Source organism: Mytilus galloprovincialis, chromosome 14, assembly GCF_965363235.1.
Source record: "Mytilus galloprovincialis chromosome 14, xbMytGall1.hap1.1, whole genome shotgun sequence".
Classification (NCBI taxonomy): Eukaryota; Metazoa; Mollusca; class Bivalvia; order Mytilida; family Mytilidae; genus Mytilus; species Mytilus galloprovincialis.
The window spans coordinates 51,596,044-51,621,067 of NC_134851.1; the positions used below are offsets into that span (position 1 = coordinate 51,596,044).

The window sequence follows — 25,024 nt, forward strand, 5'->3', positions numbered from 1 at the left end:
TACGTATACATCAATAACAAGTTCTTCAAGATATCTATATAAGTAAAAAGAAAGAAACCATGAAACATTTAATAATAGTGTCGAAAATTTGAAAATTAAAAACACAAATATTGACACGAATTTCATTTCGTTCTACATTTTCTACTCATTAAAAATTTTTAAAAAAATCTGCAGATTGGATCATTTTTCAAAATTTAATATTGCAAAGTAAAATGAAAAATGCTCTACGTTAGGCATCATTTTACTTATTCAAACTGTTGATAAAGTAAATAATTTTGAACACAAACTTTTCATTATTTTCTTAATATAGTTGTGAAATCAAAAATTGTAATCACATTGATATAATAAATCTCAAATCTCATTAAGAAAATGTTTTTTTTTTCAAAAGTGACTTCAAAAGCAATTTCTGACATGTTTCAAAACAATTAACTTTGAAATGTAAAGGGCAATTTGCAAAATCTATTTTGACATAACATTCTAAACTATTTTGTCAGTTTAAAATGACAAATGTTTGGCGTAAATATATACGGTCTAGCCATCTCTATATGTAGAAAACTATACTATATGTTGCCCTCTTGATGTCCTAATATAAACAGAAGAAGTGGTATGATTGCCAATGAGACAAATCTCCACAAGAGACCACAGATTATAGTTTGTTTGTCGTTTGATTGATGTCTTTTTGACGTATAACCTACATCTTCAACAGTTTTCAAGAAAAATCACAACTGAAAGGGTTTTTGAGTATAGATTAATTGCCTTTCATGTTCCTATTTTCAATCATTACCTTTTCCCTCCCTCGTAAATTTTGTTTTCTACAGAATTACTTTTTGAAGACATGTCTGCATCTAAAGGAAGTCCTATTGATTTTCCAAAAGATTTTTTACCATGTTAACAGTCATTATTTGATTATTTTATGTTGACCGTTGCACATTTTCATAGTATTTTAATATAGTAAATATTAAATTTAACTCTTTTACAAAGAAATGGCAAAATAACCGATTCACTATATTGCTGATGCTGTTAACTCATAGCCATTTCTATAGAAATGTGATATTTTGCTGGCATGAATTAAGATAATTTTATTAGAGCCGACAGCATTGAATTCCACTTTCTATGAACATGTTTATAGAGTTATATATCTAGAATTTGTTTACTCAATGTATGATAATATTTTTTTGTAATGGAATACATTTTACAGCATTTATCTTGTATTGTCACAGGCACTTGTCTCAGAAAAAAATTTCCTATATACCTTATTATATATACAGTGTTATAACAAGGTATATAGGATTTTTTTTTCTGAGACAAGTGCCTGTGTGTATTGTTAAGGAAACTAACACATACTTTAGCTGTCTGAGTCTTGTATTAGGACTTTCATCCTAGTAAAATAGTCCCAGGTCTGTGTTCTTTATCATATAAAAGAATTTTAAGTTAACTAGTTGTAACGACATAGGCCTTATAGGCGATCTTTATTATGTATCCATGGCCATATGTTTTGAAAATTTCGTTATTCATATTATTGTGATATGAGCATTCAGAACTATTAGAATTTAGAAAAAAATGTGTACCGTGATTTAGGGATACACGGAACTTTACTTAAAAATCAAGTTATTAGTCCAGTCATTCTAGCTCAAAATTTACCCGACCTCAAAGTAATTGCAACAGAAACTATTTTATGCTTACAAGGCAGTATCATCCCATATCTTTGACATAGAAAAAATCGGCAAGTGTCAGACCATGGGAAAATTGTAATTTTAGGGTAAATATTGGCTTTTTGATGAAAAATCGCTGAAAACCGGAAAAAAAAATTCTAATCTGACATAATTTTTTGAACACAAGTCTCGTAAAATTTGCAGAATAGAACTTTCTATGATATAAAGAACGATAAACATCAATTTCGTTAAGAAAATTGTAATTTTGTGGTAAATTGAGACTTTTTCGGTGAAAAATCGCTGAAAACTGGATTTTTTAAAAATTCTTTTTTAATCTGACATAACTTTTTACATGTGTCTCGTACAATTTGTAGAATAGAGTCTTCTACGTTTAAAAAAATGATAACATCAAATTCGTTCAGAAATTGTAATTGTTGGGGTTTAAAATTGAACACTTTTAGTTAAAAAATACCAAGTATAACAGATGTTGAACGATCTTGTCTTTTGAGCAATATAATAATGTAATAAAAACGAACTTTGATATCAATTATAGTTTTATTCGTTTTGGTCTTCTTCAAATACTATCTTTTCTGCGTTAGTACATAAATGTCCTTTGCACTCAGAACAGGCGATTGTGCAATCTAGACCGTGTTTTCGACATGTACACCTACGTGTGGCACAATTTGTTTTACACTTGCATCTTATTATGTTTAACAGTTTATCCGGAGTTGCTGGAAGGGTAGTTTTTATAGGTGTCAATCTGTCATTTGTGATTGACCAACCCCAGTCCAAAGGATTAAGATTTGTTTCTTCTGTCCACTTTATTATTTGGTAGAACACTCTCTTACAGTGTTGTTCTGCTGCAGCTGATGTTGGTGGTAGCGTTTGAACTTGTAGAAATGTAACTGAGTTCGACAGTACTTTGTTTGCAAATTTTCTGTAGCGAATGATGTCTAGACTTTCGTGGTGCGGAACGCCACCATACAAATAAGCAATTATCTGCACACCACAATTTACAATGTCTTTCACAGATGAACACCTGCTAAGAAATGGTAATGCTAATTTACGAAGTTCTTCATTTTCGGACATCTTTTTGAGTACGGGACCTTTTCCAATACCGTACAGTCTTGAGGTCGTGTCACATCCTGTAACTGAGTGTATGAACGGAAGTAATTTGCTAACTTCTGGTCCCAACAACAGCTTAGTTTTTTGAATATCCCAAACTTTGTTCGAACTGAGTTTTCTATTGCTCTGATCAGATCTGTAAAAAAAGTCCATGTGAACTAAGTGTACAGTGAAATATAAGAAGAACTAGAACATCTGTGTCTTCCCCGATGACAACTGTAGGGTGTGATATTGATTGACTGACACCTGTCTTTGCTATTAGAACATCAGCATCAGCATCTGCATGTTCTGTCTGAAAGTCGTTTTTTACTAAGGCATCACTTAGCATATTTATGAAATTTTGTTTATTTTCATTGTTAGTTAGAAAATTTTCTTTTTTACTTCTGAAAGGGGTCGTTGTTTTAAAAATGGTTTTAGCTCCTTCCACTCCTTTTGTCCGGCGCATATGTACATGATCTTTTGTGCTAGGCCCTGATGTGTAGCCGTCAAATACGATAACTGCATGGTCATATCGTCGTTTTATGTAATCCACATATTGTTGACAGATCTCTCCGAAAGTTGACCCTTTATTCCATGGTAGGCGTTGAATTAAAGAACCTCCGTCAATGACATAATGTAGCTAAGAGTCAAGTTTTCTGTTTACAGCACAGTCTCCAATGTTCCATAAGGCATCACCTAATGTTGCCTTTTGAGCTTGTCGCATTAGTTCTGACGGTTCGAATAATGCCGCTGGAGTACTTGACAGTTCAAACTTGAAAACTTCAGAAATATCAGGAAAAATGTTGTTTGCCGCTGCAACAAGTCGTTGAAATAGCAACTTGGGGTCAACAACCACTTCTTCGCCATCAATCTTTATATTGGTTTTACTTGCTAAAGTTACCACCTGTTTGTTCTTTTTGAAAACAAAATCGTCTGCATACTGATCCTCCATAGACTTTAATATTTCCTTTCCTATATCCACTGATCTTTCTACGTTAACTTTCTCATCAGCTAGTGTACCAGTTTCAATATTCCGTAAACTAATATCAGAACTGAAAGGATTTCTTTCCCCCCAAAATGACTTAAATATTTGAACGTCTTTTTTGTCTTGATCTATCCAATTTTTCCCAAGTTCTTTGTGCTGCTCACTTGTATTATAGTTCACATCAGTAAGTTTCTGCATTGCTTCATTCATTTGTGAACATTGTGGCATTGATAACAGCCACAGAAGTCTTTGCGATTCGCTCAAACTACGGCCTCTGGTCAGACCACCTGTTGTCTTTAAACTTCTCATAAGGGCTTGCTCTATTACCAGATCAGTAGACAAACCGGCCCAAAAACGATCAGTTCGTCTGATAACATGATGTCCTGTTTTGAATAAATTGTCTAAGGAAGGATGCGTTGCAGGCAGATTTTGCATTTGTTGTAAATAAATGTGAACTGATTTTGCATATAGGTTGTGTCCTGAAGCAGCTAGATAAGGGAGCATCTGCTGGAGACTTTTCAAGTGTAAGTTCCAGTTCCCTGTCCTTTCAGCAGTGATAAATTGACGGAGAAGTTCAACCATATCCATATACTGGAACCAAAGGGAAGCAGTGCGGCAATTTTTCAAAGATTTTCTAAATAAGCTGATGCGTTCAGATATAATATTTAAAGTTGGGTTGTCATTCAATGATTCGATCGAGATATTACTTTGTATGATACCTTCAAAAACTGTTATCAATTGCTCGATTTCAGATGGTAGAATTTGGTTCGATTCTAACGGCTTTTCATTATCAACACAAGTTGTATCCGCTTTTGGAAAGTTTTCTTTGTCATCTAAATATGATTGAGAAGGATCGTCAGTATCAGTTCCAGGTGTATATTGTGGAAAATTATATATTTCTGATGTAATGAGCAGAGTCAAAGATGTTTGAGTAAGAAAATGACCACGAACAGCACGGGAAATGGCTTTACCACTAAGCATATGACCAACAGCAGTAGAAGCATAAACAGTTTCTAATAGTTCTGAAAGACCGGAGCTATTCATAATGTGTCCTATAGATCCGAGAAAACTCATCTCAGTGTAAAATCCACCAAGTCGGACAACCATGGATTTCAAGGAACTACTGTCTGTTTCATTCAGGATAATATTTACTGCTTTCCAGTATAAGGGCTGATCGAATGTAACAACAGGATCTGCATTGTGTCGTCTTGCTTCTTTAGAGATGAAATGCAGCGTTGAGTTTATGCATGTAAGGTCACTCGGGTTCATGTCAATCATTGGCAAATAAACTATGCTCGATTTTCCCGGAAATACTCCACCATATACCATTTGACACAATGCTGACCATCCAGTACTTTTAATTGGCCAAACAGTCCTAGAGAGTAGACTTAATGATTCCGAATAACTGGTTGCGTTTACTTGGTATATGATCAGTTATCAGTCCCATACCGACGACGTTTGCACTCCGTCTGTGTGTCTGACAATCCGGCAAATCAGTTTTCCACATTTCTTTTCTTCGTGCTTGAAGATCATGATTTGAAGTTTGGTGTATTGTTTAACATGTTTAATCATGACAAGTAACAGATCAAGTATAAATTGTGTTCCGTTCTGACGATTTTGTGTAGAGTTATGGTCCTGGGATAATCAATATACAACACTTTTTTTCGTCCAGCTTATTGACTTAATTTTGTTATAAAGTATAAACCATATCATTATACTAATTCACTGTAACATATACATGATATACATATATATATATGTGATTATCTGTGATGTGTATAATTATGTTAATTCATGATCACCGATTTTACCCAAATTCTCATATTTGATTTATAACAATGTAAAACATTTATACAAAAAATAAACAGTTTACAGGGCATAAGCATGATACTATATAGTTTCGTTTCGTGTGTATTTTGGTCTAGACGCCAACTAATTAAATATCGAGTTAACCTCTAAAGTCATCCCGAATACCACCGATGCCCATATAAATGATCGATATAAATACACTGGCGTATCCAGAAATTTTCACAAGTGGGGGTCCACTGACTGCCTAAGAGGGGACCCGCTCCGGTTATGCTTCAGTGATCCCCTAAATAAGCAACTAATTTTTTCCTAGAAAATGGGGGGGGGGGCTGGGCCCCCTCTAAATCAGCCTCTGAAATATATAAATAGATAGCGGAACTCGTGGAATCGGATTCATCTAGGTCTATTTAATTTCATTTTAAGATTAAAAATCATTATTTTTCATTTTACCTGCATAAGAATTTTTTTTGATGATCGAATCGGTCAATCGGTTTCACTTTCAGTGTTAATTGGCATTCTTTTCCTTTAAATAATCAAACACGCATACAACTCATGCGTAATCAATCTCTGGTTAAGGGGTTTAATTGAAGTGCACATGAAAACGGATTCAATGAGGTCAAATTATTCCGTGACTTGCAAGTGAATAATTCATCATCAATGTTTCTGAGCTTATTTTGACAAAATGGATCATACTTGCCTTTAAAAGTGAATTCCACTATTTCACTTTCATTAATGTTTGAAAAAAAATTCATATTTTATATTTTTTATGTATCTCGTAGCTAATTATTGGAATTCTTCTCCGAAAGACACTAATGTTCAAGGATCTTCAATTTCTACTGAAGATTAGCTGTCAAAATGCTAACATTCCAATTTTCAATATCAGTTAACAGCAAATACATTCTCACAATATTAAACAGATAACAAAAAACCCTGATAGTCCAATAACAGCTAAAGCAACATGAAATATAGTTTCAGAATAACAAATTAACAAAAGAACAAAGAATTAAATTGCCCCCGCCCCCCCCAAAAAAAGGATAACAGTTAAACCCTTTGCCCCTCTTATAATACTATCTTGGAAGGAAAAAAAATAGGTCAAAAGGTAAATATTAAACAAAGATCAACAAAAATACCGAACTCCAAGGAAAATTCTAATGAAACTGAGTCCTTTATCAAATTAATGGCAAAATAAATCAAATATTTTATTGTCATATAAACTTTACAGTTTGTGACCAACATATATTAACACAATAAACACAATAAACATACATATTAAACATACACAATAACAACAGCATCAAAATTTTTTTTTTAACAACAAACAAGTTGTTAAGAGTCCCCTGCCCTCAGTTCTAATGACTTTTTCAAGAAGGATCCTAACTTATTTGTTTGTAAAGGTGATGATGGATTTAGTAAATATTGAATTTTTTCTTCTTCATTAAAATTATTAAAGTTATTATTTTCAGTACATATGTGATGAAAAAAATCATTTCTTAGAGTTTTATTATACTCACAATTTATAGAGTAAAAAATGTTTCTCATCCTCTAGTATTTTACATTTATGGCAAAGTCGTTAATAAAGAACACGTCATATTAAAGTTGGTTCATAAAAAACAAATTAAAACGAAATAATAAACATGCGTTAAGTCTTTAATGTACGACATAAGAAGATTGCCAATAAGGTACCGTGCTGAATGAAAAAGGGTAGTTTTGGATACGAAATATTGTAACGGTACGAACTGCTCAAGGTACGAAATCACTAGCTCGTACGTTCCTCCTTTCTGAGGAGCACCCCAAAGGGTATCCTTTCCCCATACATCGATACGTTAATTAATATCTACCCAATCCTTATCAACTATTTAGTTTACACAAATTGTCTGTAGCAAAAATAATACACACTATACAATATGTTTCCAGAAACCTTTTGTAGTAATCCCTGTTTATTTTGGTCTTTAGTGTCACCCGAAGATGAAGTGCCGACAACTTCCTGTTACATGAAGTTCTTGCAAAATAACTCGATAAGTAACTAAAATGAAAAGGCGTAGATATAGTTGACAATTTGATAAAAATGGAGGGCTTATCAGCCACAGAAAACCTGTTTGAAAAGTGGATGTTGTTTTCGGCAAAGGTATAAATAACTAAGAGTTCGAATTTTAATATGTTGTAACTTGTAGTAGTACTAGTAGAGCACTTCCACTTGTAAGTTAAATATATATAAAAAGGAAGATGTGGTATGATTGCTAATGAGACAACTGTCCACAAGAGATCAAAATGACCCAGACATTAACAACTATAGGTCTCCTTACGGCCTTCAACAATGAGCAAAGCCCTTATCGCATAGTCAGCTACAATGTATTAAAAGCCCTGAAATGACAATGTAAAAAAATTCAAACAACAAAACAAACGGCCTTATTTATGTACAAAAAATGAACGAAAAAACAAATATGTATCACAAACTAACAACAACCACTGAATTACAGGCTCCTAACTTGGGACTGCCACATTCAAAAATAATGTGGCGGGGTTAAACATGTTAGCGGGATCCCAACCCTCTCCTAACCTGGGACAGTGGTATAACAATACAACATTAGAACAAATGAATGTTTCTATCAATGGGAAGGTCTACGATCCAAATAATTATGGACTTTCACATGGACAGAAACAAGTGCTTGTGTAGTAGAGTGCCGTAAAAACTGTTCAATCAACAGTACGACCAACAGGCACTTGTATCCAGTGGCATTGGAAGGCTGACTATTCGGTATATGTACATGAATAAGGAACTGGCTACAGCTACATGGAAATGTACATGTAACAATATTAAAAATGTTATTGTTGCATTGGAGACTTATTGCCAGAATGCAGGGTTGGGTAAGGAACCGATTAATTATGTATGCAACAATAATAATTTGAGTCTACCGTTGCATTGCGTTATTGTTACATTAATGCACGTCCATGTACGCTGGGACTATTTTTTGAATTTAACAATATTGCATACAATTTTTTAAAAGTTTATTTACAATGACAGATCCAAATCCAGTATGTTGTTTTGGGAGCATGCATGTGTTAAAGAGGGTAGCTCGCGGGTACAAAAATTTCAGCAAAAAATTTAACCTTTATTTTTTCATTACAAATTTTATTTATTACACTATTAGTTATTACTTTATGATATATTACAAAAATCAACACAAACAATCGTTTCAGTTTGGCCCAAGATGACTTTTAAAATGTTTATTATGTGTATTGAAAAAGCTTCAAATTTTCTCCCTTTGGTGCAAAAATGTCATTTTTTCACAAATCCAGTATGTTGTTTTGGGAGCATGCATGTGTTAAAGAGGCTCAAATGTTAAACAATTCAAACGAGAAAATTAACAGCCTAATTAATGTTCAAACAAGCGACAAATATGTAACACAGAAACGTCAATGGACAACCACTGAATTACAGTCTCCTGACTTGGAACAGTCGGGTACATGTTAGCAAGACCCCAACCCTCCCCTAGCGGTAAACCTGGGACAGTAGTGTAACAGTACAACATTAGAATGAATTATAAAAATCAATTAAAAAAGGCTGAACTCATCAGATTGATACAAATAGAAATACATCTAACAAAAAAACAGAGTGGACATGGCCAGGCCCTTGTACAAATATACATCCCAACAACAAAAAGACACTACATTTTTAAGTACCTGCCTAAGACACTTATTGAATTGCTGTCTCACTAGATTATTATACGACCGCAAATTTTGAAAAAATTTTCGTCGTATATTGCTATCACGTTGGCGTCGTCGTCGTCGTAGTCGTCCGAATACTTTTAGTTTTCGCACTCTAACTTTAGTAAAAGTGAATAGAAATCTATGAAATTTTAACACAAGGTTTATGACCATAAAAGGAAGGTTGGTATTGATTTTGGGAGTTTTGGTCCCAACATTTTAGGAATTAGGGGCCAAAAAGGGCCTAAATAAGCATTTTCTTGGTTTTCGCACCATAACTTTAGTTTAAGTTAATAGAAATCTATGAAATTTTGACACAAGGTTTATGACCACAAAAGAAAGATTGGGATTGATTTTGGGAGTTTTGGTTTCAATAGTTTAGGAATAAGGGGCCAATAAAGGGCCCAAATAAGCATTTTTCTTGGTTTTTGCACAATAACTTTAGTTTAAGTAAATAGAAATCTATGAAATTTAAACACAATGTTTATGACCACAAAAGGAAGGTTGGTATTGATTTTGGGAGTTTAGGACCCAACAGTTTAGGAATTAGGGGCCAAAAAGGGACCCAAATAAGCATTTTTCTTGGTTTTCGCACCATAACGTTAGTATAAGTAAATACAAATCTATGAAATTTAAACACAAGGCTTATGACCATAAAAGGAAGGTTGGTATTGATTTTGGGAGTTTTGGTCCCAACAGTTTAGGAAAAAGGGGCCCAAAGGGTCCAAAATTAAACTTTGTTTGATTTCATCAAAATTGAATAATTGGGGTTCTTTGATATGCCGAATCTAACTGTATATGTAGATTCTCAACTTTTGGTCCCGTTTTCAAATTGGTCTACATTAAGGTCCAAAGGGTCCAAAATGAAACTTAGTTTGATTTTGACAAAAAATGAATCGGTTGGGTTCTTTGATATTTTGAATCTAAAAATGTACTTAGATTCTTGATTATTGAAGTTTTTTGGTCCAGTTTTCAAATTGGTCTACATTAAGGTCCAAAGGGTCCAAAATTAAACTTTGTTTGATTTCATCAAAAATTGAATCCTTGGGGTTCTTTGATATGCCAAATCTAACTGTGTATGTAGATTCTTCATTTTTATACGACCGCAAATTTTGAAAAAATTTTCGTCGTATATTGCTATCACGTTGGCGTCTGCGTCGTCGTCGTCGTCGTCGTCGTCGTCGTCGTCGTCGTCGTCGTCGTCGTCCGGCGTCCGAATACTTTTAGTTTTCGCACTCTAACTTTAGTAAAAGTGAATGGAAATCTATGAAATTTTAACACAAGGTTTATGACCACAAAAGGAAGGTTGGTATTGATTTTGGGAGTTTTGGTCCCAACATTTTAGGAATTAGGGGCCAAAAAGGGCCCAAATAAGCATTTTCTTGGTTTTCGCACTATAACTTTAGTTTAAGTTAATAGAAATCTATGAAATTTTGACACAAGGTTTATGACCACAAAAGAACGGTTGTGATTGATTTTGGGAGTTTTGGTCTCAACAGTTTAGGAATTAGGGGCCAAAAAAGGGCCCAAATAATCATTATTCTTGGTTTTCGCACAATAACATTAGTTTAAGTAAATAGAAATCAATGAAATTTAAACACAATGTTAATGACTACAAAAGGAAGGTTGGTATTGATTTTGGGAGTTTAGGTCCCAACAGTTTAGGAATTAGGGGCCAAAAAGGGACCCAAATAAGCATTTTTCTTGGTTTTCGCACCATAACGTTAGTATAAGTAAATAGAAATCTATGAAATTTAAACACAAGGTTTATGACCATAAAAGAAAGGTTGGGTTTGATTTTGGGAGTTTTGGTCCCAACATAATAAGGGGCCCAAAGGGTCCAAAATTAAACTTTTGTTTGATTTCATCAAAATTGAATAATTGGGGTTCTTTGATATGCTGAATCTAACTGTCATGACTGTGTATGTAGATTCTTAACTTTTGGTCCCGTTTTCAAATTGGTCTACATTAAGGTCCAAAGGGTCCAAAATTAAACTTAGTTTGATTTTGACAAAAAATGAATCAGTTAGGTTCTTTGATATGCTGAATCTAAAAATGTACTTAGATTCTTGATTATTGGCCCAGTTTTCAAGTTGGTCCAAATCGGGGTCCAAAATTAAATTTTGTTTGATTTCATCAAAAATTGAATAAATGGGGTTCTTTGATATTCCAAATCTAACTGTGTATGTAGATTCTTCATTTTTGGTCCTGTTTTCAAATTGGTCTACACTAATGTCCAAAGGGTCCAAAATTAAACTTAGTCTGATTTTAACAAAAATTGAAATCTTAAAGTTCTTTGATATGCTGAATCCAAAAATGTACTTAGATTTTTTATTATGGGCCCAGTTTTCAAGTTGGTCCAAATCAGGATCTAAAATTATTATATTAAGTATTGTGTAATAGCAAGTCTTTTCAATTGCACAGTATTGCGCAATGGCAAGAAATATCTAATTGCACAATATTGTGAAATATCAAATTTTTTTTTAATTAGAGTTATCTTTCTTTGTCCAGAATAGTAAGCAAGAAATATCTAATTGCAAAATATTGTGCAATAGCAAGATTTTTTTTAATTGGAGTTATCTTTCTTTGTCCAGAATCAACTTAAATCTTTGTTATATACAATATACAATGTATATTCACTTTTTACTACCAACTGATAAATTAAAATAATCTTTACCATTCAGTGATAACAAGCAGTTTTTTTACATCTTAATATTTTATGATGTATTTAAATGAGTAGTTATTGTTGCAAACTCCATTAGAAATTTTAATTGAGATTAGTTTTGGAATAAGGGAAAGGGGGATGTGATTAAAAAAATTGGGTTCAATTTTTCTCATTTGAAATTTCATAAATAAAAAAGAAAATTTCTTCAAACATTTTTTTGAGAGGATTAATATTCAACAGCATAGTGAATTGCTCTAAGAGAAACAAAAATTTTAAGTTCATTAGAACACATTCATTCTGTGTCAGAAACCTATGCTGTGTCAACTATTTAATCACAATCCAAATTTAGAGCTGAATCCAGCTTGAATGTTGTGTCCATACTTGCCCTAACCGTTCAGGGTTCAACCTCTGCGGTCGTATAAAGCTTCGCCCTGCGGAGCATCTGGTTGGTCCTGTTTTCAAATTTCACATTCTACATTAAAGTCCAAAGGGTCCAAAATTAAACTAAGTTTGATTTTAACAAAAATTGAATTCTTGGGCCTCTTTGATATGCTGAATCTAAACATGTACTTATATTTTTGATTATGGGCCCAGTTTTCAAGTTGGTCCAAATCAGGATCTAAAATTATTATATTAAGTATTGTGCAATAGCAAGTCTTTTCAATTGCACAGTATTGTGCAATGGCAAGAAATATCTAATTGCATAATATTGTGAAATAGCAAATTTTTTTTAAATTAGAGTTATCTTTCTTTGTCCAGAATAGTAAGCAAGAAATATCCTATTGCACATATCAAGAATTTTTTTTAATTGGAGTTATCTTTCTTTGTCCAGAATCAACTTAAATCTTTGTTATATACAATATACAATGTATATACACTTTTTACTACCAACTGATAAATTTAAATAATCTTTACCAGTCAGGGGACTTACTTAAATGAGTGATTTTCTAAATCACTGATTCAAGTAACATTATTTCCATAAAGGTTGAAAGTAAGAGTTGTCTTTCTTTAATAATCACCTATTTAAGTAATACAAAATAATCACTAGAAGAAGTAGTTTAATTTTACTGTAGCTTTAAATATAGAATACTAATGATCCAGGGACTAATTATGTTTCTAAACTTATCAGAACTAACGTCTGTGTTGTCTAGGATGACCAGGTCATTTCAGGTGATGACCTTGTACTGAATCTAGGATAATGACATAAAAATCACTTGTTTAAGTATCATACCTCAATTTTCTTCTCAAAAATCACTTCTTTAAGTATCATTATTTTAATAACCCCCACTAATTTCAACACCCCCGAACAGTGAAATTTTTATCGCGAACAGTAGAATTTTATTACATAATCTGAAAGATGGAACCTTGAACTTTACAGGAAAAATACTCCCACTGCTGGGAAAAATCTGTTAAGAAAGTATCAGTTCATTATGTAAAGCCATTTTTAGAGCATTTTTTTCAACTAAAATAGAATTTGCAGCTAAATAATAGCATCAAAGGCATAAACCTTGATACTTAAAAAAAGCAAAAAATTCATTTTTTTTTCAATTTAATTAATGAAAAGATATTTTTTAAACCTATGTGTTTAAAATTTTGGTTAAACTACAAAATCACAATTTGTGACAAAACTTCAAATTTGCTACTCAAATAAGTGATTTAAAAATCACTTATTTCAGTAAGTCCCCTGACTGTTTACCATTCAGTGATAACAAGCAGTTTTTTTACATCTTAATATTTTATGATGTATTTAAATGAGTAGTTATTGTTGCAAACTCCATTAGAAATTTGAATTGATATCAGTTTTGAAAAAGGGAAACGGGGATGTGAAAAAAAGGGGGGGGGTAAATTTTTCTCATTTCAGATTTCATAAATAAAAAGAAAATTTCTTCAAACATTTTTTTGAGAGGATTAATATTCAACAGCATAGTGAATTGCTCAAAGGCAAAAAAAATCTTTTAAGTTCATTAGACCACATTCATTCTGTGTCAGAAACCTATGCTGTGTCAACTATTTAATTTTAGATTTAAAAAGTGTGAAGAAGAAATCTTTAATTGATTTGTAAAATCTTGGCATTTGTTTTGTGTAAAAAAAAACCATGTAATGTCAAAAATTTTATCACAATCCAAATTCAGAGCTGTATCATGCTTGAATGTTTTGTCCATACTTGCCCCAACTGTTCAGGGTTCGACCTCTGCGGTCGTATAAAGCTGCGCCCTGCGGAGCACCTGGTCTATGGTTTGTTTTACCATTGAAGATGCCGAAAATGCATTGACAATACCTGTTAAAGTAAAAAAAAATCAGAATTTTAAATGATGAGAGTTTACATAAAAACACATTGTTTCAGACTTTAATTCTATTTTCAGAATGATCGAGAAAAGTTAGCTGATTTTGTAAATTGTTTCCAGGAAACTTACAAACATTTAGTTGATTTAGAATTAACACATCTGAATGATGGGTAAGATAAAAGTCAATTATTGGATAACTGTAACCATGGTAACAATGTCAGAGGAGAAGATAATCTCCATACCACATGTCAAGTTCTAAATACATGTATACACAAGTCTACATACACTTAAACATTGGATTCATACCACATGTCAAGTTCTAAATACATGTATACACAAGTCTACATACACTTAAACATTGGATTCATATCACATGTCAGGTTCCTAATTCCTACAAATCTACCAGTACATATGCTGAAACATTGAGTTTATACCACATGTCTAGCTCTAAATCACAACAACTCTTGATTCATTGTGAATAATACCGACTACTACAATGTACATGAAATCAGGTCTGATTATTGTGTACCGTTAGGTACTGCCGGTTTTTAGAAACTCAGAAAATAACCATATATGTGTTTCACCTTTGATGTTTTATAGGTATTCTGAGGAAGGACCACATTTTACAGTGTTACCAAATGGTGTGTTACAAGTGTTCAGTACTCAGTTGTATCAGTGTAGCGAATCAATAGCTCAATCATGTGATCTGGATACTCTTCATTTTGCCAGTTCTATAATGGAATGTCTCATTATTATTACAAGGTATAATTTCTTCTTGGAGTAAATGCCCTAAGATGATTTTTTATGCCTCTTTTATGGGCATTATGTTTTCTGGTCTGTGCGTCTGTCCGTCTGTTCGTTCGTTCGACTGTTTGTCCGTCTGTCCGGCTTCAGGTTGAAGTTTTTCGGTCGAGGTAGTTTTTGATGAAATTGAAGTCCAATCAACCTGAAACTTAATTAGTACACATGTTCCCTATGATATAATTTTTCTAATTTTAATGCCAAATTAGAAATTTCCCCCCATTTTCACAGTCCACTGAACATAGAAAATGATGGTGCGGATTGGACATCCATGTACTGGGGACACATTCTTGTTTTCCTTATTTTTTTTTTTTTACTAACATCTTGAAAATTATACATGTTATAAGAGAGAGGAAAACTTTGAAAAGGCTAACATCAATACAAGATCTACAAGTAAGTGAGTATGTCTGTAATTGTTATTGAAGGTGACCTGTTGTAAGACAAATCTATGAACTTAACCTGTATGCCCTTTTAAAGAGCAATGAGAAATTCCCTATGAGCCTGGTGCTATCACTTTTAGATAAAAATGGAATCCTTTTAATTTGAGGTCCAATCGCTATGAAACTAAAGGAAAATAATGCACAGTTATAGCATAATGGGGAATTAAAAATATTAAATATTAGAAAAGAAAATAATAATAATGTCATGAATGTTCTATTTTCTTTAAATTTTTTGGAAATGAAGAAATTTTGAAAGACCCAAATCAGTATAAAATTAAGTTGCCACTTTTAAAAAGTAAAGAATGTACCGAAATTTTTTAGAAAAATCAGAGCAATAATGTAAAAGGACAAATTGATATAAAAAGATTTATATCACTGACACAGATATGACACCCAACGCCATGAGGCAATATCAGAGGAAATACATTTGAGTGGCATTTCATTTGGTGTTTAAAAACACAAATTTTAAATTGTTACCTTTTGATCATGTTTTGGTCAATTGAACTTGATTGAATATGCCCAAATTATACCATGCATTGAGCATCAGTACACTGTTCCATATAATATTGATAGTTGTCTATTGTGAACCAGTAACTTGGTGAAATGTATATTTGTGTATTTGACGATTCACTTTGTTTCAACATAACTTGTACAAAGTTGACTCACCCCATAATTTTTATACAACAAATTTTGAAGTTGTATATTGGTATCACATCGTTGTTGTCTTCTGAAGACATTAGGTTTTCCCAACAATAACTTCAATATAAGTAGATAGAAATCTATGAAATTTTAAGCACAAGGTTTGTGACCACAAAAAGAAGGTTGGGATTGGGGGTTATGGTCCCAACAGTTAAGGAATAAGGGGACCAACAAGGGGCCCAAATAAGCATTTTTCTTGTTTCCAGACAATAACTTGTGGAATGGTGTATGGATCTCTCTGAAATTATACCACAAGTTTCCACACTACAAAGGGGTGGAAAGAATTGGCTTTGGGGGTTATGGATCAAAACTTTAATATTAGGAATTAGGGGCAAAAAAGGTGGAAAAACAAGGGTGTCCTGGTTAATAGACAATTACCTAAGTACTAAACATAAATTAAAAGCAGAGTAAGGGAGGTTATTCAAACACAGCATCGACAATTACCTCCCTTACACTACTTGCACCTGAAATCACCCCTAGTTTTTGGTTGGGTCTGTGTTGTTCTAGTACCCCTATTTGTGACATTTTATTCTTGCATCATTGTCAATATAATGGAAATTGATGTGACTGTTGTACAAGTGAGAGGTTTAGCGCTTTATAACCAGGTTCAATCCACCATTTTCTACATTTGAAAATGCCTATACCAAGTCAGGAATATGACAGTTGTTGTCCATTCGTTTGATGTGTTTTACTATTTGATTTTGCCATTTAATTAGGGGCTTTCCATTTGAATTTTCTTGGAGTTCTGAGTGAGTATTTTTGTGATTTTACTTATATTTGTATAAAGAAATGTTGTTTTGTCTTGAGGTGATTTGCTGTCAATTTATTTTTAGCTGATTACAGTAATTTAATTTTAGTCATGATTATGTATGTCAATTTCTATTTTGAAACTTTTATGATGTATTTAGATAGGTTATTATGGTTGCAAACTCCATTGGAAATTTGAATTGAGATTATGACCATATCTTGAGGGAAAGATTTTTTTTTGGAAAAAAAAAGCTTGAAATAAAATTGATTGGGGCAAGGGGGACAATTTGTTCTCAAGATTTCAGAAATTTTAAAGATTTTTTTCTTCAAAAAAAATGGGGAAGGGGTCAATTGCAACAGCATTGTGTATTGCACAAAAGCAAAAAAAAAATGTAATAATTCAAATCACATAACCAATTCAAGTTCTTTAAACTACAGTTATACTGTGTCAGAAACCTATTATGTGTCAAATATTAAATTAAAATCCAAATTCAGACTGTATCAAGTGAGAATATTGTGTCTTTTTTTTGCCCCAACTGTTCAGGGTTGGACCTCTGCTGTTGTATCCAGCTGCACTCGGCAAAGCAATTTATTACATACATACATACACCTATTTTAGTGATGGCTATGATATTATTATTTTTCAAGAACGAAAAGACTGTTAGACGAGACTCATTTTCTGGAAAGGGATAGAATCTCTTAATTTATACTTTACATGACTCAGAAATATATTCCCGCAACGTGCATCAGTTTGAAGGGTTCTTATTCATTAATGAAAGCAATAAATGTTTACCCTCAAGTAAATACATTCCAGTTTCACAAACATTTTAATTTTTTTTTAAATTAATGATTTCAGGAACTATGATAATGTCCCACTGGTAGCTTCATGTGAATTTGTGAAGTATATTGTATCAATAGCCAGTATAGTAATCTCTAAGGTATGTGGTCAATTTATATATAAATATGCAAAAAGTAACAAAATTTGTATACTTATTGACTGGGTATGAGGGCAATAGTTGTATCCAAGGGACAATAAACTTACTATTCCACGAATATCCAGCTATTAAGTGTTTTATTATATCGGAAAAAAAGACAATAAATGGGGGTGATAAATCAACTATCGTTATATTAAAAAGAAGAAACCAAACCATAACGTTTACTTTAAAGATATGTTCAAACTCTATGGCTACGTCTTGCACTGACATCAACCCTATACTAAATACAATAGGTAAAACACGACGTTGTCACTCTCGCGTTATTTTCAAAATCCTCCAATCACGTAGCTACATTTCAGATTCTGCGAAATATAATGACGCTTGCAGTCAAATAGTTTCACCCAGGTCCAATAGTTGGAAATTTTTGACTGGTCCAATAGTTCAAAGCTTGTAATTTGCAAAATAGTAAGAATATTGTGTACTTTTTTATATAGAAAATGATAACTGAGGTATAATAATGACAAATAGTTTTAGCGAGGTCCAATATTTGGAAACTATTGCCCGGTCCTATTATTCAGTGTTTTCAATTTGAAAAATTGGTAAAAATATTGTGTACTTATTTTATATCGAAAAAATAATAACTGCAGTATGATAATGTTTATTATCATATACTTAGACTAAATAACATATGATTTTTACCGTATGATAATAGCATTAAATTAAAGTATTTTCCATATTTTTCGAATTGGTGCGTAGCGGGCTGATATGAAAAGTTTATCACATGCTTCGATTGTTATCACATGCCTTTCCGTAACGTTATCACATGGCATTCCGGTGATACTCGGCAAATTCCGGAAAATACACTTCAATGCTACGTTTTCAGTGAAAAACATTACAAAGTAGTGTACAAAACAATTATTTGAATACTGGAAAGTATATTGTGTAAAATAATTAAATTAAATTAAAAAAAAAAAAAAATATATTACATAAATGCATTTTTTAAGTTTTTCTGAAACATAATTTAGAAAGTTACTTTAAAAAAGTTGACTTTTCCAAACAATGTTCACTATGTATATTGTTGAATTATTTTTTGTCGATTCGTTCATATTAAAATGTGGTTTTTTTTCTCTGTTATAGAAAGATTTCATATTGAATGTATCAAATTTTGGGTCCGACGTCTGTCAACTTTTTACTCTTTCAACTTCTTTTCGGGAACCACGTAAAAGGATCAATATATGAATCTGTTATTTTTCTCTACTGTTGAAGCATATGATAAAAAGATTATAACATGTCATTTTTCATATCGCATGTATTATCAGCCCTTGGTCAATATCAGCCCTCGAGCCATGCAGCTCTTGGGCTGATATTGAACCTAGGGCTGATAATACATGCGATATGAAAAATGCCATGTAATAATCTGATATTCTCTAATTCTTCGTCAATTTATCCTTTTCTGCACCCATCGTATGAAAAAATTTAATCAATGTGTGGTTTCTTTGATCTCATTTTTTCATTGGTTAAAATCCGATTATGACGTCGAATTTTCTTGTTTTCGAAATGGTGCTTAGCTGGCTGATATGAAAAGTTTTATCACATGCTTGGATTGTTATCACATGCCTTTCCGTTACGTTATTGCATGGCATTTCGGTGATATTTGGCAAATTCCGTAAAATACACCTCAATGTTATGTTTTCAGAGAAAGACATTAATTTACAAAGTAGTGAACAAAACAATATTTGAATACTTGATAGTATATTGTGTAAAATAATTAGAAAAAAAAAAAAAAAAAAAAACATAAACAAATTATTCAATAAATGCATTTTTTTAAAGTTTCAAACCTAATTTATAAAGATACTTTAAAAAAAAGTAGACTTTTCCAAACAGTGTTCATTATGAATATTGTTGAATTGTTTTTTTTGTTGATTAGTGAATAGTCCATATTAAAATATTTTTCTTCTCTGTTGAGGCATATGATAGAATGATTTCATATTGAATGAACTAAATTTGAGTCCGTTGTCTGTGAACTTTTCACTCATTGAACTATATTTGGGAACTAAGTAAAAGGATCAATATATGATTCTAGCTGTTATTTTTCTCCATTGTTAAATCATATCATAAAAAGATCATAACATGTCATTTTTCATATCATATGTATTATCAGCCCTCGGCACGACAATATCAGCCCTCGAGCTATGTGGCTCTTGGGCTGATATTGAACGTAGGGCTGGTAATACATGGGATATGAAAAATGCCATGTAATAATCTGATATTATATGCTATGATATATATCCTGATGTATGTGTATAGATAATACTTGGTTTATTCCACATTGTATATTGTATTTTAGATTAAAGACAAATCCTGTGATATTAATGACATCTGCATGTTTGTTAAGCTGGTCATTCACTTTTTTGAGTGTCTGTATGATCCTTACTTTATTTGGAGGAAAAGAATTAAAGGGTAAATAATCAAGTTTGTGTCAATTTCTCGTAATGAAAATTGTAAATGCAAAAAAAATCTTATAAAGCCTTGTAATGTTTGTCCTTCACTTTGAATCTATCAAAAGTAAAATCACAAAAATACTGAACTCAGAGGAAAATCCAATTGGGAAAGTCCACAATCACATGGCAAAATCAAACAACAAAACACATCAAAAACGAATGGACAAGAACTGTCATATTCCTGACTTGGTACAGGCATGCAGTTTTTGACTTATATATTATAAACATAAGCAGGCAAACCAAAACAGACATATTTATACATTAATCCAACTTTAAGGAGGAAGCTTTATTTGGAATTTTTTTCTGTTTAAAGTCAAACTTAAAACTGTTGAACAATGTTGCTATAAGGGGAGAACCCTCATGATGAAAAAAGATCAAGTTTCTATTTTTATGAAATTGTTATGTGAGTTTACTGATCTTATCCTTCTGAAGAATGGCAATACTGTAGCAAATATGCAATATTGTTATGTTATGTTTTGTTTGTTTAACAGTAAAAACTAAACTTCAATATGGTTTGAAATTATGTAGACAAGTCTTCTAAATCTTTACTCCAGTGATTTCCATCACTTTGATTTCATGTTGTCTTTTCACTCCAATGCATGCTATACTTATATACATATAAATATTCATACTTTGATTTGTTGTTAGATGGAGTATGGACAAGAATAGAATGAAGTATAAGCCAGCTAATCTCCATGTAGAAGTTGTTCCTTTCTTTTTTGGTAAGACATGGACAATTTATCCATTTGACTAAACATGTTAATTGGGAGTTTATGTACAGCAAACATTACTCTTACATTTGTCTGGCAATGATTTGGTTAAGTTGGAATGTGAAAAAGCATTGATTGATTGAAGTTCTTTAGAGAAGAAAAACAGAAAATGTTGACCACTAAGTAGGAATCGTTCAAGGCATGTTTTGTTTTGCAAATGTCTTTTTACTGGGGATTCATTTATTTTTGTGGGTATCAATTTTCGTGGATTGATGAAAACTTGCATATATGTGGATAGTTGATTTCATGGTTTTGCCAATTGGTGCATACAAAGCCATAGAAAATTTGTAATTTCGTTGAACATTTGAATTCTTGGTTCACTTGTACCCACGAAATCAATGAAAAATGTTATCCAACGAATAAAAATGAATCCACAAGAAATTCATCAATATTGGTAGCCCATTGCAAATTAATAAATTATCAGTTCAATAAATTATTCCTTAGAACTATAACCTCAGTTTAAATCTTAAGTTTAGAATAAAATGACATTTATCAAATAAATACTTTGTATTTTCAGATTGTTTTGATAGGGGCCATTTGCCATTTGATTTGAGAATTCGTCTCCTACACATGTTTGGTGCTATCATGTGTGGTTCACAGGTATTTATATACATATACATGTAGTACACGTTTATACATGTGTTTATATAGATATAAAGAATGTCACTTATATACAAATGGTCGTTGTTCACGAATATAGTCCCTAGTGTTGACAGTGGGTTACCTGCCAATATTTTTCATACCCCTTCCAAATTTATTTCTCCATGTTTTATGCCTCAAATTGAAAGTAGGGGGATGAAATTACACTGTAAAAAAATTTGGGTCCAGAATTTTAAAGGGAAGTAGTGATTTGGTCCAGCTGGAAAAGGTTAAAAATTAGCACTTAGGAAGCTGTCAAAAGATTTCAAGACACCCTAAACATAAAATTGTTCATATTTTGAGTTAGAGCTGATGAAGTTTTCTATAATTTTGATATAATTTGTCCCAAAAGTAGTACAACACACTGTAAAAATTTCATTGAGAAAGCGCAGGTGGGATTTTTTTAATTTTCATTTATGTTCTAAAAGAAATGCACTACGAATTAATTGTGTTCTCGGACCATATAGTACTCGTTTATACATGTGTTTACATAGATATAAAGAATGTCATTTATATACATATAGTACACGTTTATACATGTGTTAACATAGATATTAAGAATGTCACTTATATACATATAGTACACGTTTATACATGCGTTTACATAGATATAAAGAATGTCACTTATATACATATAGTACACGTTTATACATGTGTTTACATAGATATAAAGAATGTCACTTATATACATATAGTACACGTTTATACATGTGTTTACATAGATATAAAGAATGTCACTTATATACATATAGTACACGTTTATACATGTGTTTACATAGGTATATAGAATGTCATATACTAGAAGTTCTACACACTGGAATGAAAGTATTATATGTTATTCAGGTCTTAGACAGGGTATATACTGCGTCATTCCCGTCTAAGAGTTTATTCCCTTGAGCCCCTACGTCACATAGTAACAGGTGTTATGACAATGTTTTCGAGGTTTCAATTTGGTATAAAAACATATATACCTTGGCAGTTTCCTGAATATACACTGACATTCAATTACAAAATTCTACACATTTGCAATCTGTGATATACTCACATGTACACTTGCAGAATAGATTACTATCAAGTAATGTATATACTATTTCTGAACTAATAAGATGATAGTGAATTACTAAAATAAAATAAATGAACAAAACATTAACTGCAGTGCTTTTTTAGAATATCACACTGGATAGCAGCAGTGTATTCATAAGAATATGTATTTTCATATGTTAAGATGACTTTATAGGAAGGCTTAACATTATTATTACAATGTAAGGTCTTCCAATTACAGAATACATAAAAATGTTGTAAATAAATAATATAAATGGCACACATAAGTAATAGTTAATCCTATACATTACATGGTTCAACTATCTTATTGTAGAATAATGCATTGAAGGTGATAACTCCTGCTACTTTAGAGGTGTTACTCAAAATGTTATCAGCAGATCATGTGACTGGGCCGACCAATGAATTACGCCAGGAGTTGTTCTGTATAAAGGATTTGGTACTGAAATGTATTATATGTATGGTACATGTCATCAACTTAGCCAGTATTGACCAGGTACAAGTTATACAAACTATGGTGCAGGAAAAAAACCCAAATATATCTGCTTTTTATAAAAACTGAAATTAAGGGATAACGGTTGTATTTCAAGCATGGCTTTCGTAAAAGTTTTACAAACACAAAGTTTTCATGGATTCAGTATGATTTGTGAGATATAAAATTTTGTGGATTTCATTGGTAAAAGTACTGTTGAACAAAATTTCTTTAGGCTTGTTATGCAGACTTTTAACATAGAACAAAATACAATATTGATGAAAATTGCAATTTTTACTCAATCCTCAAAAATGGGTCAGACCCAGATGATAAATGAATCAAGTGGGAAATTAAAGTGGTTGTTTCATAATATTCAGATACAAACTTTAACTAAATATTTTTAACCTTTACAATTATTGTTAGTTTATCATTTTGTGATTTCGTACCAACGTTTAGTTTTATACAGTTTATGTACTCCTGGAATCATGCAAAATGCACAAATTGTTCGACATTGAGTTGATGCTAAAGTAATAAATCTTCTTTTCACTCTATATGCTGAGCTTTTGTGTGTAAGCAGTATATTATGTTGGTAGCTTCTATGCTGCATAACTTATAGTATTACGTAATATGTTTTTTGAAGATGGGTGAAGTTTCATCCATCTGATAATTATATAAACAAGAACAAAAAATTGCATTTTTTTTTTATAAACTTGAAAAGATGACAGGGGCGTAGCTAGGTATTCATTCAACTGTAGACACAAATCGGCAGGGGGTCTGGGGGCCGCTCGTAAAACGGATTTCATCGTTTTGGCTGCAAAATTTTATGCACAAAAATATTAAATTTTCTGGTTATTTAATCATGATAATTATAATATACATGGTGAATAATTTACCATAACATCTGAATTGTGAATTTAATAACGCAGTACAATTGGAAAATCAAATAAAATAGGCATGTGCACGTAAACACTGATATTACTATATAATAACACTATCCTTTTGGCTAGAAAGACATCAACCATCAATCTTTTGATTCATAAACCTTCACCCTAGCCACACAAACATATACACACATAGTCAATGCCTAATGCAAAAGTTCTGTTCTGTTTATACTAACGTAACAAAATTCAAGAAATTCGTATTTCTTTATATCCAGCTCTACTGTAAAATTTCTACCTGCTTAGGAATTTGAATAATTGTGGTCATTAAACGTAGATCTGAGAGTACTCAAAACTACTGGAAGCTAGTTGATAGATTGATTTTTAAACATCCAGTGTAAAATATTGATGCAAGTTTAGAACAAAAAAAAATAAATTGATTATTTACAATAACACAACAGGGAGCTTAGGCCTGTAATAGGTGTTGTACAGGACAAAGTTCTGGAAATTTGAAAATGCCATGCATTGGAAAATGAGGGATTATCGGAAAGGAGCAGAAACTTTGCCTTTCAGTAGACCATCTACGAACTCCCCAAAGAGTGGCATTCTCTCTACAACTAGGCATAAGATTAAATGTCCCCATTTTGACCAGACATGACTACGTATTTATACATCCTGCACAGCCAAACGGACGACCAACATTGGCAAGTCGGATGAAGACAAAGTAGAAAGCTAGTTGAAAACTAACAACAACTAATTAAAAATTCATGTGTCTAAGTTGAGGTTCATTCAGGTTTTTGTTGATAGAATTGAAATGATCTGAACTAAAGTTCTAGTTTATAGTTTCTCTATAACGTACACACATAAAAAACATTCAATTC

At 32.1% G+C, this 25,024-nt stretch overlaps 1 protein-coding gene across 4 annotated transcripts in view; it reads left to right on the forward strand.

Annotated features, from left to right (window-relative positions):
• The first annotated feature begins 7,503 nt into the window (after positions 1–7,503).
• Positions 7,504–25,024, forward strand: part of LOC143058336 (neurobeachin-like protein 1) — a 133,139-nt gene continuing 115,618 nt past the window's right edge. For all 4 annotated transcript variants that reach the window (XM_076231809.1, XM_076231812.1, XM_076231811.1 and 1 more), the window contains exons 1-8: positions 7,504–7,672; positions 14,281–14,372; positions 14,803–14,964; positions 17,746–17,827; positions 20,172–20,284; positions 20,974–21,047; positions 21,613–21,695; positions 23,110–23,289. In XM_076231809.1, the coding sequence (XP_076087924.1) occupies positions 7,613–7,672; positions 14,281–14,372; positions 14,803–14,964; positions 17,746–17,827; positions 20,172–20,284; positions 20,974–21,047; positions 21,613–21,695; positions 23,110–23,289 (846 nt within the window). In that variant the 5' untranslated portion in view covers positions 7,504–7,612. The remainder of the gene's footprint in view (positions 7,673–14,280; positions 14,373–14,802; positions 14,965–17,745; positions 17,828–20,171; positions 20,285–20,973; positions 21,048–21,612; positions 21,696–23,109; positions 23,290–25,024) is intronic.